Source organism: Chironomus tepperi, unplaced genomic scaffold (genome assembly GCF_022539635.2).
Source record: "Chironomus tepperi strain 1889 unplaced genomic scaffold, CSIRO-AGI_Ctep_v1 contig_58, whole genome shotgun sequence".
NCBI lineage: Eukaryota > Metazoa > Arthropoda > Insecta > Diptera > Chironomidae > Chironomus > Chironomus tepperi.
This window is the reverse complement of record NW_027226180.1, coordinates 91,111-106,770: the sequence shown is the minus strand read 5'-3', so window position 1 is coordinate 106,770 and position 15,660 is coordinate 91,111. Positions and strand designations below refer to the sequence as shown.

Here is a 15,660-nt window from a genome sequence, read left to right as displayed (position 1 = left end):
CAAGTAAATGATCAGCTTTATAAGCGAATCATCCTTAATTGTACATCTGATGTGACATCATTTACGAACAAAATTCATCAACCAATTCTCATAAATTCATCATAAACTAGTAACATATTGAACTTATAAGATATACGCATTACAACCGCAGGATTATCAAGTAACATATTTATGATTTACCACAAAATGTGTCAGATATCGACAAAATGTGGACTTTGATCAACTCTGAAATGAATTATTGAAAATGATGCTTATTTTTAAACAGTTAGCTGTTTAACTGACCAGCACAACATTCAATTTTACTTGACAAGTGTTGAGATTTGATTTGTATTAAAACTGATAAATTTAAAGGGCTTGTTTTCAATGTTTTAAGATTGAAACATTAAATTGAGGTATTTAAATGGAAAAATTGGATGAAAACATTGAGACATAACATTAAATAGAGGCATTTAAATCAAAATATTGAGTAAAAACATTGCAAAACATTGATTTATTTGAGCCGAACATTGAAAAACATTGTTTTAATTCAATAAAACGTTACAAAACATTGTTTTTGGAGATCAAAACATTAGAAAACATCATTTTTGTTGATCAACACATTATTTTAATTGATCGAAACATTCAAAAACATTGTTTTTGTAGATAAAAACATTGAAATTGTGTTTTTTTGTGATCATTTCCTACTTTATAGTCAACAAATCAACAAGTTTCCTCTTGTCATAATCAAAAAAATATTAAAAAATTCTAATTTTATTGTTAAAATGCTGAAAAGTCATTAAAATAAATCCAAAATGTCAATTTTTAATTATTTTGGTACATAAAGTTCATTATAAAGTCAACATTCAGCCCCTCCTAGACTCTACTTGCGTCATTAATCAGAGAATCTCCTTCAGGGATATTATTCGTATCCTTTATATCCTCTTTTGTTGGTTCAGCCCACGACTGTAACTCTCCTGATGAGAATATTCCATAAATTACAGCTCCAACTATAAACATGCATGCAGGTATTGCAAAGACTGTATCCCATGAGCTCTCTAACTAAATTTGCAAATTTGAAGAAATAAATTGAAAATTATTAAGAAGTTTAGAACAGTGTTGGGCAACCTGTGTGCTGCGGTACACTAATGTATCATGAATCGCAAGTTGCCCACCACTGCAAAACCTAATAACTTACATAATGTATTATCCCACCATTTAAATACAAACAAATAATTCCAGTTATAAGGACAACAGTATTCATTATTCCGATCACAATGGTTGAAAATCTCGGTGCAATATCCATAATATTTATGACGTATCCTGACACGCCAAATCCACTGAATGCAATGCTCATCAGGATTAACAATACTATTTCTGACTATGAGAAATTGTAAGAAAAAATTTGGATTACAAGGCATCAGACCAGAGTTGGCGGGAGTCCATTTTGTAGTTCGACTCTAATCCGGATTATAATCCGGACTCTAATCCGAACTCCAATCCGAACTACAATCCGAATTCTAATCGGACTCCAATTCTTATTGTAATCTGGACTTTAATCCGGATTCTAGTCCGGACTCCAATCCGGACGCCAATCCGAACTTTAATCTGAACTTTCATGTTTTCATCAAAACTTACCGCAATTCGTGATTGTCTAATACGCCAAAAGAAAATACCTTGCAGGCCAAAACTGACACAAGTGACAATTTTACGAATATTTGTTGTTGTTGTGATTTTTCGTTGACGTAGAAAGTCAGTCAGAAGTCCACTTAATGGGACAATAATCGTCATTATTAAGTTTGGCATTGCACCTATCAACCCAACCTGAAAAATTAGATTATATTGACAAGATTCTATTTTTGCAGTTCAACTCTAATCCGGACTTTAATCCGGATTCTTATTCAAATTCTAATCCGAACTTTAATCCGGATTCTAATTCGAACTCCAATCCGGACTCCAATCCGAAATCTAAATTGGATTCTAATCCAAACAACTATCCAAACTCTAATTCGGACTCCAATCCGGACTCTAATCCGAACTGCAATCCGAACTACTATCCGAAATCTAATTCGAACTCAAATCCGGAATCTAATTACTTGATTAATTCTGTAATAGAACTTGTCCTCCAGAAATTCATATTCCCAAAATTGTATCAAAAAATACGTCCACATTTGACAAATAGTTGCAACAAGTACAGCATATACAGGTATTGAAGTCAATATTTTAACCCAAGGTATAGCAGGCATAGTCAATTTCATTGAGTCTCCAAGTGACTGTTCAATAAACATTAATTCTTGTTCTGATATTGCTGGATGGTCTCTTGGCTTCTCAAATATCAACCAATACCAAAGTCCATACCAAACAGTTCCGAGAATTGCAAAGAATATGAACGCAGCTCTCCAGTTTATTGATTCCATTAGGTATTCAGTTATTGGGTTGCCTAAAATGATGACAGAAAATTCCGAATTTGAATCCGGATTATAGTTCGGATTAGAATCCGGATTATAGTTCGGATTAGAATCCGGATTATAGTTCGGATTAGAATCCGGATTATAGTTCGGATTAGAGTCCGGATTATAGTCCGGATTAAGTTGACATACCTAACATCATTCCAATAAATGCTCCACTAATTGCGATTGTTGCTAATCTACCCCGTTCCAATGGTGGCATCCAAAATCTCAAAACTCCCTGTAAAGTTCAACGACACTTATTATCAAAAACTTAATTGAATATTAAATGACTTACGAGCGCGGCCGGAAAAATTAAACCCTGGAAAGAATTTCAATTATATTGATTAATATAGACGAATAATGCAGAGTTGGCAGAACATTTGAAGTCTAGAACCGTTTTTTAGTCAACCTGAACTCTAATCCGGACAATAATCCGAACACTAATCTGGACTCTAATCCGAACTCTTATCCGGACACTAATCCCAACTTTGATCCAGATTCTAATCCGGACTCCAATTCGAACTCCAATCCGGACTCTAATTTGAATTCTAATCCGGACTCTAATCCAGATTCTAATCCAAACCCCAATCAAGACTAAAATGAACCAACTCTGGACCAAAAATGAGTCCCTTACCCGAATAAACATCTGGATAATGTCAATACAATTCCATACCGTTGAATAGAAACCGAATGACATAATGAAATTTAAAATTGCTAAGCATAAAATTCCATAACCAAAAATCTTATTTGCTGGATATTTGTAGGCTAATATACCACCAGGAATTTGTGTCAGTAAGAGACAGTATATATAGGCATCATCAAGATAAAATGCAGTTTTCCAGCGAGACGATAATATTGCTTCGTGGCGCTAAATGACAAAAGTTTTATATTTTTTATGTTAGTGCAATTGAGAGAATGTTTGGAAATTACGGAACAGTTAGGAGGGGAGAGAAAATTCAGTCATCTTGGGTCCAACTTGAGAATTTTGTCATTTCCGGTCGAGCTCAAAAATTCAGTCATCTTGGATGTCGAGCTTGGAAATTAAGTCATGTCGAGTCAAGCTTGGAAATTCAGTCATCTCGGGTCGAGCATAGATATTTCGTCATCTTGGGTCGAGCTTGAAAATTCAGTCATCTCGGGTCGAGCTTGAAAATTCAGTCATCTCGGTAAGAGCTTAGGAATTTAGTCAGCTTGGAAATTTATTCAGTTTGGGTTCAGCTTGAAAATTCAGTCATTTCGGGTCGAGCGTCAAAAAAATAACATTAATTACCGATGAATAAAATGTTTCCAAATTAGATCGAATGCCAAAAAGAACAAATAATCCCAATGAAATCATAACAGCTACAGTATAGCGTTGTGACAGATATCGAAGTTTTGGCACTGAATATTTGTCGATAGATCGCAACGGTGGTCGAATTATAGGCTCGAATGTGACTTGTGAGGCTGGCTTAGGATCTTCATCGTTAATATTTTGTGGAGTTTCAGGCATTTTTGCAGGTTTTAGGCTGTAAAGAGTAGAAAATAGCAAAAAAATATGAGAAATTAGTGAATTATCCGTTCCAGGAAGGCACATATGTTTAGGTCAGTGGTAGGCAACTGTGACTCATGATTTGCGACGCCAATAATGCCATGAACAGCATACCATGTGCAGTTCTGGTCGAAGTTTACCATGAAAATCAAAAGATTGTCCAGCACTAATTTAGGTCAACTTGACTGTGACCTGGCATCAGATTTCAGACTGAATCTGAATTAGAACCAGAGTCAAGTCGACCATAGACCATATTTTCGTATTATACATTGCTACAAAAGTCACAACTGTGCACAACAGATAACAATTGACATTCAAAAATTCTACATTCCTCTACATATGGATCATTATTTTTTAATGTCGACTTGACCTTGAATTTTTTGAATATTTTCATGCAGCAGATGCTAAATCAAGTGGTGTTTGGCAATCTAAAGTTGAAAATTTCAGAACTAGAGCATCACTTGACCTTCTTTATACATGGCCTACCCATCCCCAGAATGCACAGAACGTAGAAATGACCAAAAATCCACACCCTCGGCCAGATTCATGTCAGTTTAATGAAATCCGGCATCAAACTGGACTTGACTAGAGTCAAGTCAGTCTGAAGACTGGATATGCATCCAAATGAATACGGCATGCTTTCTAGGTATTGTCAATTGTTACCTTAAATCTATTTCAACTTTATTTTGAATTGTTCCTTAAATCACTAATTACTAAACTTCACCGGATGCTGAACAGCAGCAAAATGACACAAAAACAGAGAGAATATTAAGAATATTAAGCTATTTTTAGGAAATTATCTTCTCAGAGAGGCAATTTTGTATAACAGATGCATATTCAGGGGCGTATCCAAGGGGGGCATTTGGGGTACGGACCCTACATCTGAGAATTGAAAGTCCGTATATTTTTTAACGGTTTTTTTATTTTTAAATTTTTTGTTAGCTTTTTTTTGAAAATGGACTCAGGAATGGATTTTAGTGTTAAAAATGCTTAAATTTTCATTTTTAAAATTCAATATTTTATTTCAATTTTTAACAGCTGTAACTGTGTTTTTCACAGCTGCTTCTAGATACAGTCTGGAATTCAGGAATGGATTTTAGAATCAAAAATGCTTTAATTTTCATTTTTAAAATTCAATATTTTATTTCAATTTTTAACAGCTGTAACTGTGTTTTTCACAGCTGCTTCTAGATACAGTCTGGAATTCAGGAATGGATTTTAGAATCAAAAATGCTTTAATTTTCATTTTTAAAATTCAATATTTTATTTCAATTTTTAACAGCTGTAACTGTGTTTTTCACAGCTGCTTCTGGATACAGTCTAGGATTTTAGAGTCAAAAATGCCTAAATTTTCAATTTTAAATTTTTTATTTTAATTTGTTTAACAGCTGTAACTGTGTTTTTAACAGCTGTAAATGTGAAAACCTTCTTCTCATCATTAACCTCAATCTTTGCCTTCTTATCATCCTTAGTCGTCTTATGTTTCTTTTCATGCTTCTTAAACCCCTTCTCACTGTCACACTCATATCCACATGTTGCACATTTGTGTGCCTTTGGACGTACATCATGAATGTCAATCTTATGATTCAGCACCGACATTAATCTGTTGAATTTCTTACCACAAATTTGACATGAAAATCGTTTTGGATTATCGTGACTGTCACGCTTGTGACGCCTTAAATGACGATCCTTAACGAATCTTTTATTGCAAATTGTGCACTGGAAGTTGTGAAGCTTTTTGTGGTCTTTTAGGGATTGTTCCGATTTTAAGGCCTTTGGACATAAATCACATTTGAATGTTACAATTATGCAGTCATCGTCGTCATCAACTTCATCGGCTGGATCATCGATGTCGTCGGTTATGACAATTGTTGAGTTATGGTCTGGTGAGGAACCAGGAAGGTCGTCAAATAAGTCATTGATGTGGCTGATTGGAAGCATTCCGAAGGGTCGGTTTTCTTGGTCTGGATCTTCCTTTTTTGGAAGTTTTGGTGACAATTTGATGTTGACTGGTTCCTCCTTTTTGGGGACTTTGAGTGACTTTGGGGATATTTTTATAAATTCCAGTACCTCCTTTTTTGGTGACATTTTGATCAATTGTTCCTTTATAGGAACTTCAATGATCTCGCAGGATGTGTCAAGAGGTTCATTTTTAGGGATTCTTACATCGATTACATCCGATGATAAGTCAATGATATCGATGCTTTCAGGTTCTGCTTTGAATTGTTGGACTGCTTGTTGGCTGATGTCGATGATTTCGGGTTTGATTGACTCTGGATGGCTTGGTGCTGAATGATTCATTAGCTCGGATTTTATAGCGAGCCTTCCACTACTTCTTGTAGTTCTGCGAAGGCCATTTGACTCAGTTTCTTGAGATTTGTAGACAATTGCTTGATTTTGTTGAGTTTTGGTTGTTTTCTTTGACTTTTTAACATTGATTGTAACTTTAACATTCAGTCTTTTAGCTGATATTGGCTTATCTGATGTGATGGTCAATCCAACTTCCTCAACGGAATTCACGTCTTCTTCCTTAATTTGACTATTTTGCTCAATGTCAATCACAGCTTCAATTTCATCCTTAATTTGACTAATTTCTCCTTTAATCTCAACAATTTCACTTCCATTGTCAATTTTAACTCTTTTTGCAACTGGCTGGAACTCAAAATCGTCGTCGTTTAATTCAATCTTCATCTTTTTCGGCATGAAGTTGTCAACGTTTGAATTATTTGATGACATAATGTATGAAATGATCAGCGAAGATGCGGCAAATACTCAAGTGGCTTATAAAATGTTAGTTTTTGTTGGCAATGCTAACTTCTTGAAGTTCTGGTTGTTAATTGATGTTTCTTTAAAATTTTAATTTTTATATTTTTTGGTGCTGATTTGCTGAACTTTTGATGGTTATTGATGAAAATGATCTCAGATTAACAGCATTTATGGGTAAAGTATCCGAAGTTTTGATGACCGAGATTCTTATTTTGAGTTTTTTAAGCTTGGAATCTCATAAGATAACAATAACAATACTGTTTTGAGATTCACAACATTACTGACTCTGAGATTCTTGTTGTTGATTCTCAGTATCGCATCTTACAATTATTTTCAATATTTTTGGCGGAATTTTAATTTGATCACATTCTGTTTTTGTTTATTTTTAAAATAAAATTGTATGTTTTGGATTTATTCTTGTTATGTTGACTGATATTCGACACTAGTGCCATCTATTGATAATGTAAGCAAGACCAATTTGAATTTAATTCATAAAACGACTTATCTTTGTATGATTTTGGACATACTAGGTCTGACATTTGCTTGCAACTTCCCGACATAGTCATCAATGGAGAGATCAATAGGAACTTATCATCGTAATATTAATGAAAAACCAATGAAATATGCTGTTGAATAGCTTAATTTATTCATTAATCCTCAACATCCATCAAACTCCATCCAAAAATCCCAACTATTACATCACTAAATTACCCAACAAACTTAAAATTATGCTTTTCAGTCTGTCTCCTTCCACCTGCCGTCATACTCTTCTCAGTCATCCTCAATATTTCCACATCATCATCCAAATGATTGTGATCAAATCTTGAATTTTCATCATTCTTCATGCCTTGACTCTGCTTCTGTGCTACTCGTGGAATCGCAAACCTGACTTTGTACTCAGTTGTCGATTCTGTATGTTGCTGTACAAGATTAATGGATTCATGATGTGTAGTTGTTGTTGAATTTTGAGATTTTGTGGATTTGGCATGAATTGTTGTCTTTTTGTGGCTATGCTTTGTGCCTAGCTTGTTATCCTCTTGTGACTCAATTTTATCAGCTATTGTCCATTCATCAAAATGTGTCGTGTCTTGGCTGTGAATTATTTTGTGATTTGATGGGTTTTTGGTGGATGTGGAGTTGTGGGATGGATGTTTGGTGTGATTATGTTTGGGAGTATGGGTAGGATTGCTGTGAGGTGTCTCGTGAGGTGTTGTATGGTTGGGATTGTGAGTTGAATTGGGGTTAGTGTTATTGTGGGTTTGGTGGACATGGTGAGTGGAATGATTGGAATTTTGTGTGGTTTTTAAGTTTGTTTCATGACTTTTGGGGTCTGAATCATGTTCTTTTGTATCTGTGTGGTGATTATCATGAGAATGCTTAGGATCAACTGCAGTTGTTGACTTGTTGGTACCTTGAGGTGAATTAGTACTAGAATGATCACTAGAATCAAGTAAATGATGATCAGTTGTTGACAATTGACTTGTTGAATGATGCAGAGTTGCTTCGATTGATGATTTGGTAGATCCTCTATCCTTTTTAGATATTCCCATAGTGGATGTCCTCAAAGATTTTGTAGCTTTAATGCTATTATTTGTTGAAGTATGATTTTCAGGTTTTCCTGAATTTTGATGACTTTTTTCTTCAAGCTTCTTCATGGTTGTCGTTAAATTCTGTCTTACAGTATGATCCATTGATTTTGTTGTGCCTTGCTGTGATCCATTAGGTCTTTTTGAATTTCTTGTGGAATTCTTTGAAGCCACATCACTTTCTTCAACTGAATCTTCACAATCAGAGCTTGATTCCTTAGAATTTATCAAAATTTTTGTCACTTTTGATGCAATTTTATTAGATTTTGTAGATTTATTAGTGTCATTGTGCTGTTCTGTCTGATGTCCATCAATGATACTTGCAGTTGACTTTTGAATGCTGACTGAATCTGTAACTGCTTCTGTAATATTCTGTTCAGTAGTTAGATGGTCAAGTTCAGTTTTTTGCTCAGCAGTGAGATGATCAACTTCAGTTGTATGTCCGTCAGATGAAGGCTCAATACTTGTTTCTGAATCTTCATGATTACTGCCTTCAAAATAAGGTTTTGCAGATTGATTGACATCAGAATCATTTAGAGTTGAATGACTTGAAGCTTCAGCAGTATGTCCATCAATTTCCATAGTATTCTTGGTACTTATTTCAGTTACATGATGATGTTGGTGATGATGATGACTTTCAGCACTTTCTTTGGGAACATTTGAAGGTCTTTGATAGCTAAAACCATTTGAATGATGATGACTGTGGTTATCATGATTATGGATATGATTCTCTGCTGAATTTTCTTGCTCATTTGTGTTACGTTCTGAAATATTGAAATTATTTTTAGATCTTACAATGAGTTAAATTGCTCCACATAGCACAAATCGGTTAATTTGGCCGAAAATAGGGTTCTAGGTCGACATGACTCAGACTTAATGTTGGATTTGGTTTAAATTCATTTAGGGACATAGCTAGGGAGGTCGAGGTTTGTATGAGGGTCATGAAAAATCTCAGCAAATTGAAGAATCATTTCCAAAGGATGGTTAGTGATGGAGTTGATTCCAAACCCCCTTCATCCCTGAATATGCCCCTTCCAGAGTCACACCAGCCTAATGTCCCCATTATGAACCAAATATCCAACTTATTCCATCCAAACCCCATACTTACTCTTAATAATTCTCTTATCATCATCAAATTCATGAACTAACTCAAAATCAGCCTCACTTTGACTATTATTATGGACATTATATCCATTAACTTCCTTAAATTCATGCACTTCTGTTTCATTATGTTCAATAGAAAAGTTTTCAACTGGAAAATTAGCAACAAAATTTAGATTGTAGACTAGAATTAGAATTGAGACTTTTAGAATCATTTTAAGCCCTTTGTGCTGCAATTTATGGTACTTTAAATTTGAAAAAATTGGTAATAAAGTCACACAGGTGTTGACAATTTCCTGAAACAAGCTTGACATTAAATATTTTTAAAATAAAACAAAAAAATTGTAAATTTTGCTTGATAATTTTTTATTAACAATTTAAAGCATTTTGGGGTCGTTCGTAAATTACATAACGCTATTGGGGGGTGGGTTGGGGTCTTGTGGTTATAGTTAACACCTTGCTTATCTTATTAAGATTAAATTGCAAATTGGGGTAAAAAGCTACGTAATAAATGACCTTAAGTATTCGTAAATTACGTAACACTCTTAGGGGTGGATTGGGGTCTTAGGGGTTATTGTCGGCATCTCTAGCGATGATTTTCTCATTAAGACAATGTTGAAAATTAGGGTGAAAAGTTACGTAGTAAGTGACCATTAGGATACATTCGTAAAATACGTAACGTTAAGGTTAGGATGAGGAATCTTAAAATTTAGTCAAATTGTCCAATTTATGGCTACAGAGGGCATTACGATGGGGTAAGGAGGGTCTTAAACAGCTATACCTAACGTTACGTAACTTCCGAACGCCCCCCTTTCCATCCAATAATCTCCAATCTATCCTACAAATCCCATAACAATCCAAATTGAGCATTATTAATACCTAATCCCATAAAAATATAACCTAAAAAATCTAATCAGCCTTTCTAAGCTTCTTGCTGGAAACTTCAAGAGCCTCAAGCCAAATTCTCAATTCTTCTGGCTGTTCCGGTCGCTTTTGACCGCCCTCAAATTTCTTCATCAACTCCATAACATTAACTTTGGTGATATTCTGCTTAGAAATTGCAATAGCCCTGACAAAGCCGTCAAATGTGATGAACTTCTGTTGTAAGTAAATTGCCTTTTCGTCCCACCAGATGAGCTCAGTTGTGATTTTATAGAAACTAAAAATTGGAATTGTACGACGATATCGGACGGAACTGGCACCTTGAACAGCACCACCGCCCATGCTTTTGATTGTTTGGTAGATTCCACATAAGCCGTAGTAGTGGAAACGTGCAAAGTCAAGTTCACGGACGTAACGGGCGTTGTTCATGTGACGGATGAAGATGTCGACGTCTTGGGTTGTGCAGAGGCCTGGAATGGAAGAGATGAAAGTGGGGAAAATTAGACATTTTGAGGATTTTTTGGATTTTGTGAATTTTTAGTCATTTTTTGTGCTTTTTTTCGACAATTTTGAACATTTTAGTGGAGTTGTGAGCAACCTTGTTGGTGTCATGGCTTAATATGGTACCTTGTCTCAGTCTAAAGGTCACTCACCAACCCATGCTCCTTCTGAACCTCTCAATGTCCCCCTAAATATCCCCAAACCCACTTCTTCAATACAATACTTACCATAAATGGTTGTCATTTCACTGATTTTTCGTTTACGTTGGAAAAATTGTGCAATTCCGAGTGTAAAGACGCATCTGATGAAGTAGTTGACATCCCAGATGATGTAGATGAATAAGGCAATTACGACTGTCGTGAAACCCATTTTTGTGTGATTTCTAAGAAAAAGAAATTAAGTAAAAAGGTTAATTAGTGGTTGTTATTAAGGTAATGAGTAGTAAACAGAGGTTGAGAGTGGATTTGAGTGGATTTTTCAATGAAAAATCGGATTCGGTTGAGAATTTTGGTGCTGGATGTTAGTTAGGTAATAACAGAAAGGTCTGAATGGCATAAGTAGGTTAATTGATCAAAATTTGGCTCCAGATGACTATAATTCAGATTTTGTGAAAGATTCTGCTTAAATCCGGCACCATGTCAGAGTCAAGTTGACCTAGAACGCCATGTTAGAGTCCGGTTGCCCCGGAGAAGCTTGCCAGAGTACCACTAGCGTGGTGCCTGAATTTAATTCAAATAACCGACTTGTGCTGCTTGAGAATCTCGAAAAAGCTAGTAAAATTATCAAAATTGATCAAATTCTGATGGATCAGTTCCAAATTTTGATTTATCAGTTCCAAAAATTGATCAAATTTTGATAAATCAGTTCCACATTTTTGAAAAAATCACCCAAAAATCCACACGCAACCATCCAAAAAATCAAAAAAATCATCAAAAAATTCTCAATAATCAGCCACAATTTTCTTACATATTTTTGGGTTAAATAGAAGAAAAAACTGTTTCAAAACGTCTTCTTCATGCATGCGGTGCTAGCCAAAGGTGAACCACACATAAAAATTTAATTTTGAATAAATTAGTCTATCAACACTAACACATGTAAAGGTTTTGTACGGTAAATAATTAATTTTATGAATTTTTAATAATTTTATCAGACTTTATGGCTATTTTTGTTGATGAATATTGGATTTAAGTGATGATTGAGGCAATTTTGAACAATCTAGAGCACTCGAAGTAGTTTGAATGCAAAACTTACCCAAATTATAAACGAAAAACCACTTGTTGGCAACCAAAAGCTAAGACGACAACTTTCCGACTGTAAATATTTTCACTTCTTGACTTTATTCTCTTGATTACTTTCTATGATTCTCTCAATTTTTGATTTCTCTCTGGTTGGACTTCCAGGTTGCAGATGTTCAAGGGGAAATGGAATAGAAATATCGAATTTAGACATACAATCCAAAATTGCTGTCTATGATAATGCGACGATGTGGACAAGCAAGTTGTGAGTGTCTAAATTTGAGTACCATTAAAAAAGAACCATCCCAGTTCCACCTGGAAGTTCACAAGTCTTACAAATCAATTGAGATCCAAGGCTTCTCATGGATGTCGCCTGAAGCTGGCTCTGTTGTTGCCAATTTGACTTGCAACACAAGTGTTGATCAAGGCATTGGAAATTGGCAAATTGAAGCCAGTTTCAGGCAATACCCATATGAGGTCTTGGTCCATAACAAGTCGAGTGACATTGGAAATTGGCAAGTAAAAGCCAGCGATGGAATCAACTTCAGGAGACACCTATCTAAGGTCATAATTGCCACTGCTGCTTTTTCGCTGCCTTGTAAGTTCATGGTAATTGGCAAGCGATAGCAAGCAAAAGAGCCAGCTTCAGGAACTGACTGGGGGAGGCCATAGATCACAATTTATGCTTACAGCCAGCAAATGATGTAAGTAAGTATGTGCACCACCATCAACAACTTCCTTTGTGGAACTCTTTAAAATTCACGTTAAAGTTTAAAATTTTAATCCAAAATTAAATTAAAATTTTGATTATTTATTGAATAATTTTGAAAAATTTGAACTTTTTTTGACATTTTCTTTAGCATTACTTAAACTCCTTACAATATAACTTCACCGAATGTTTGTTGCTGCTTTCTACAATCTCGTCGTCTGTTGAATCCATGGAAGGTAGTTTGCAACATTGACATACACACCAGGTACATTAGATGTTCCACATCCAATACCCCATGCAACTAATCTGTGTTAAGAATAGATTGAATGATTATAAGCTTATTTGATATATGGATAGCGGAAATTTAGGAGATGAATGGGGGTAGTGAGGGGTGTCTTGAGATTTTTGGATCACAAATGATCTGCACAGTGAGATTTTGACTCCAACTCCTTCATTTGTCATTCAGGACTTAATGATTTGATTTCTTTCCCATACTCACCCAACAACATACCACTGGTTCACTATTTGACATACAAGAGGTGCCCCGCCATCACCAGTACAGGCATCTAAAGTAGAAATTGATGTTTTAGTTCAATAAGGAACAGGCACTTGTAACAGGCAAAAACCGTACAATTTCTTTTTAATTTATACGGTTCTTGTCTGCCACCGGTGCCTGTTTACAACTCTAATTTAGAACATCAGTGCTGAATTTTAGATCATCCTTAATTTCCCTACCTTTTCCATTTTCTCCACCAGCACAGATGAATGCAGTGTTATCAAGAATAAAGCTTTGACCAAGCCTAGTTGACCTTAGCAAGTTCTGGCATGTAAATTGATCAACAAGTGGGACATCTACTTCCTTCATGAACAAAATTTGATAATTTTAGATTATTTTGAAATCAATTGAACCGATCAAACAATCAGCATGCTCAAATTAGACTATTAAGCATGTCCGCATGTCCATTGCCACTCACTTACCGTCTGTTTACTTTGATAAAATCCATTCATGTTGTTGTAACCCCAGCCTTAAAATTCAAAAATTATCATCTTCAACTCCAAAATCAACAGTAAACCAACTCACCAGCTATCCAGCACCTTATAGCTGACGTAATTGGATTCGATGGCAAGCATGCAGTCGTAATTGTCGGCGTGTCACCCAAATTGACAAATGCGACTCTCAAAATTGCTATATCATTCTTTAAATTGCCATAATTTGCCAATGGATGAATAAAAACTCTAATAACTGGAAGTTGCCGGCTTGGAATTCTTTCGTTGTCAGCAGATGCATCCCATTCACCGAGACGGACGAAGAGCTGGGTTGAACTGGAATTAGAATGAATTGTAAATTGTTCTGGGTTTGGGAGGGGATGGCCAGGGACTTGACTGGGTGGATATAAGGTCAATTTGGAGAAATAGCTTGGGTTGGAAGTTCAGTGGGGTTGAAACCGTGAATTCATAGATTAATAACTTACAATGATGCATTAAGCTTGTGGGCTGTTGTTAACACATGCTGATGATCAATCAGTGCACCAGTTCCTATATATTGGAAAGTATTAGAAAACCTTTGTAAAGGTCCGATCCAAAATTGTTAAAATTTACCAATAAATGTTTGATTTCCAAGAACAATCGCTGCTATCCATGGATAAGCTCCATATTGCTGTATATAAATTTGGACATATTCATGATTAACTATAGACAAGCCTTAACAGGCAAAGAGCATGCTCCGAAGTTCAGAACAACCTGACGTATCGCTCTCGAGCATGCTCTATGTATGTTATCGAAGCTACTTACAGTTTGACCAGATCCAACTGGTGGACGATCAGCTCCAACTATTGTTGGATAACGCATTCCACATTGATAGCCTTGATAACCTGAAAAAATACAGAATAATCAAATTCGATGACTTTTATCAAATTTTAGAGAATTAATCCAAAAACCTGCTGATAGACAACATCTGTCAAGTCCGGGATATAGACATGAAAATTGATTGTTGACAACTAAAATGAACGAAATTGTTAATAATTATGATGAAGTTGGGCAGACCAGAGACGACATAATTGTTTTTTATGTCCGACCCCAGAAAAATTACAGCGCAGAAATGACCGAAAGAGCAGCTCCAGACCATATTGAATCTAGTTCCACTTCAGATTATAGGAAATCCGGTCCCTGACTAGAGTCAATTCGGTCTGGGATCAGATATTTGGACATTTCTACGTTTGTGTGCTTTCCGGAGAGTGTAAGGCTTGGTATTGCACTTGGATACACCGAATTGCTTCTCTTGATCTAATACCCCAGCAGCCAAAGATACCGCATTTAGGTACTAATACTGTACAAGCATTTCTATCCCATAAAAGCATGCTTGTATATTTATAATAATGTCTATATTTACTTAAATTAATTCCTGATGATGCTGGTGTTGTCAATGACAATGTTGTACCTGTTGGACCTGGTGGTGGAGATCCGTTCTGAAAATTGATTGACAATTATTTGGGAAAATTAAAGAAATTAAATAAATTTGTGGTCCTTACAGTTTGGACTCGAATGTCAATTGCTCCTGTTGGGAATACAAGAATGTATGTAATGTCATGTCAAGTGTACAGAATGTCAATATAAAATACCTGATCCATCCAAGCTTCCACTCGTACCCGTCGTAGTATTACAATATCCAGATGTCACACAAAAGCACACACCAGGAACACTTTGAGAGTCTATAAGACTAAATTTGTAGTATAGAAGTGAAATCAGAAGTGTCCACATTTTTAATCAAAAATTGTGAATTTTATGGTTGCAAACTTTGAGTTGAACTGATTTAAAATTCTATGAATGTGAAAAAAAGTGATGAAAAAATTGTGAAAAACATATTGACAATTTTGACGATTTCGAAAGGTGGTTTAATGGGGGACGTGCAGTTGTTAGGTAACTTTGC

The 15,660-nt window shown here is 35.4% G+C and overlaps 4 protein-coding genes across 4 annotated transcripts; all 4 read right to left on the bottom strand.

Annotated features, from left to right (window-relative positions):
• Nucleotides 1-708: 708 nt before the first annotated feature.
• Nucleotides 709-4,718, bottom strand: LOC139100081 (vesicular glutamate transporter 1-like). The gene is made up of 9 exons (XM_070652675.1): nt 4,618-4,718; nt 3,697-3,931; nt 3,061-3,294; nt 2,722-2,745; nt 2,577-2,664; nt 2,073-2,416; nt 1,615-1,800; nt 1,175-1,357; nt 709-1,038 (listed from the first exon to the last, which is right to left on the bottom strand). Exons 2-9 carry the CDS (start codon nt 3,913-3,915, stop codon nt 853-855), a joined length of 1,464 nt encoding a protein of 487 aa, XP_070508776.1. The 5' UTR covers nt 3,916-3,931; nt 4,618-4,718; the 3' UTR covers nt 709-852.
• Nucleotides 4,719-7,413: 2,695 nt separating this feature from the next.
• LOC139100361 (uncharacterized) lies at nt 7,414-9,622 on the bottom strand. The gene is made up of 2 exons (XM_070652978.1): nt 9,415-9,622; nt 7,414-9,070 (listed from the first exon to the last, which is right to left on the bottom strand). The coding sequence occupies exons 1-2, from the start codon at nt 9,620-9,622 to the stop codon at nt 7,428-7,430; spliced, it is 1,851 nt and encodes a 616-aa protein (XP_070509079.1). The 3' UTR covers nt 7,414-7,427.
• Nucleotides 9,623-9,749: 127 nt separating this feature from the next.
• LOC139100114 (protein THEM6) lies at nt 9,750-12,125 on the bottom strand. Its single transcript, XM_070652710.1, has 3 exons — nt 12,042-12,125; nt 11,018-11,172; nt 9,750-10,759 (listed from the first exon to the last, which is right to left on the bottom strand). The coding sequence occupies exons 2-3, from the start codon at nt 11,157-11,159 to the stop codon at nt 10,317-10,319; spliced, it is 585 nt and encodes a 194-aa protein (XP_070508811.1). The 5' UTR covers nt 11,160-11,172; nt 12,042-12,125; the 3' UTR covers nt 9,750-10,316.
• Nucleotides 12,126-12,876: 751 nt separating this feature from the next.
• Nucleotides 12,877-15,511, bottom strand: LOC139100112 (inactive CLIP domain-containing serine protease A3-like). Its single transcript, XM_070652709.1, has 12 exons — nt 15,353-15,511; nt 15,263-15,288; nt 15,124-15,199; nt 14,672-14,731; nt 14,526-14,605; nt 14,334-14,391; nt 14,207-14,270; nt 13,816-14,057; nt 13,713-13,759; nt 13,470-13,593; nt 13,234-13,300; nt 12,877-13,040 (listed from the first exon to the last, which is right to left on the bottom strand). The coding sequence occupies exons 1-12, from the start codon at nt 15,489-15,491 to the stop codon at nt 12,938-12,940; spliced, it is 1,086 nt and encodes a 361-aa protein (XP_070508810.1). The 5' UTR covers nt 15,492-15,511; the 3' UTR covers nt 12,877-12,937.
• Between the last annotated feature and the right edge of the window lie 149 nt (nt 15,512-15,660).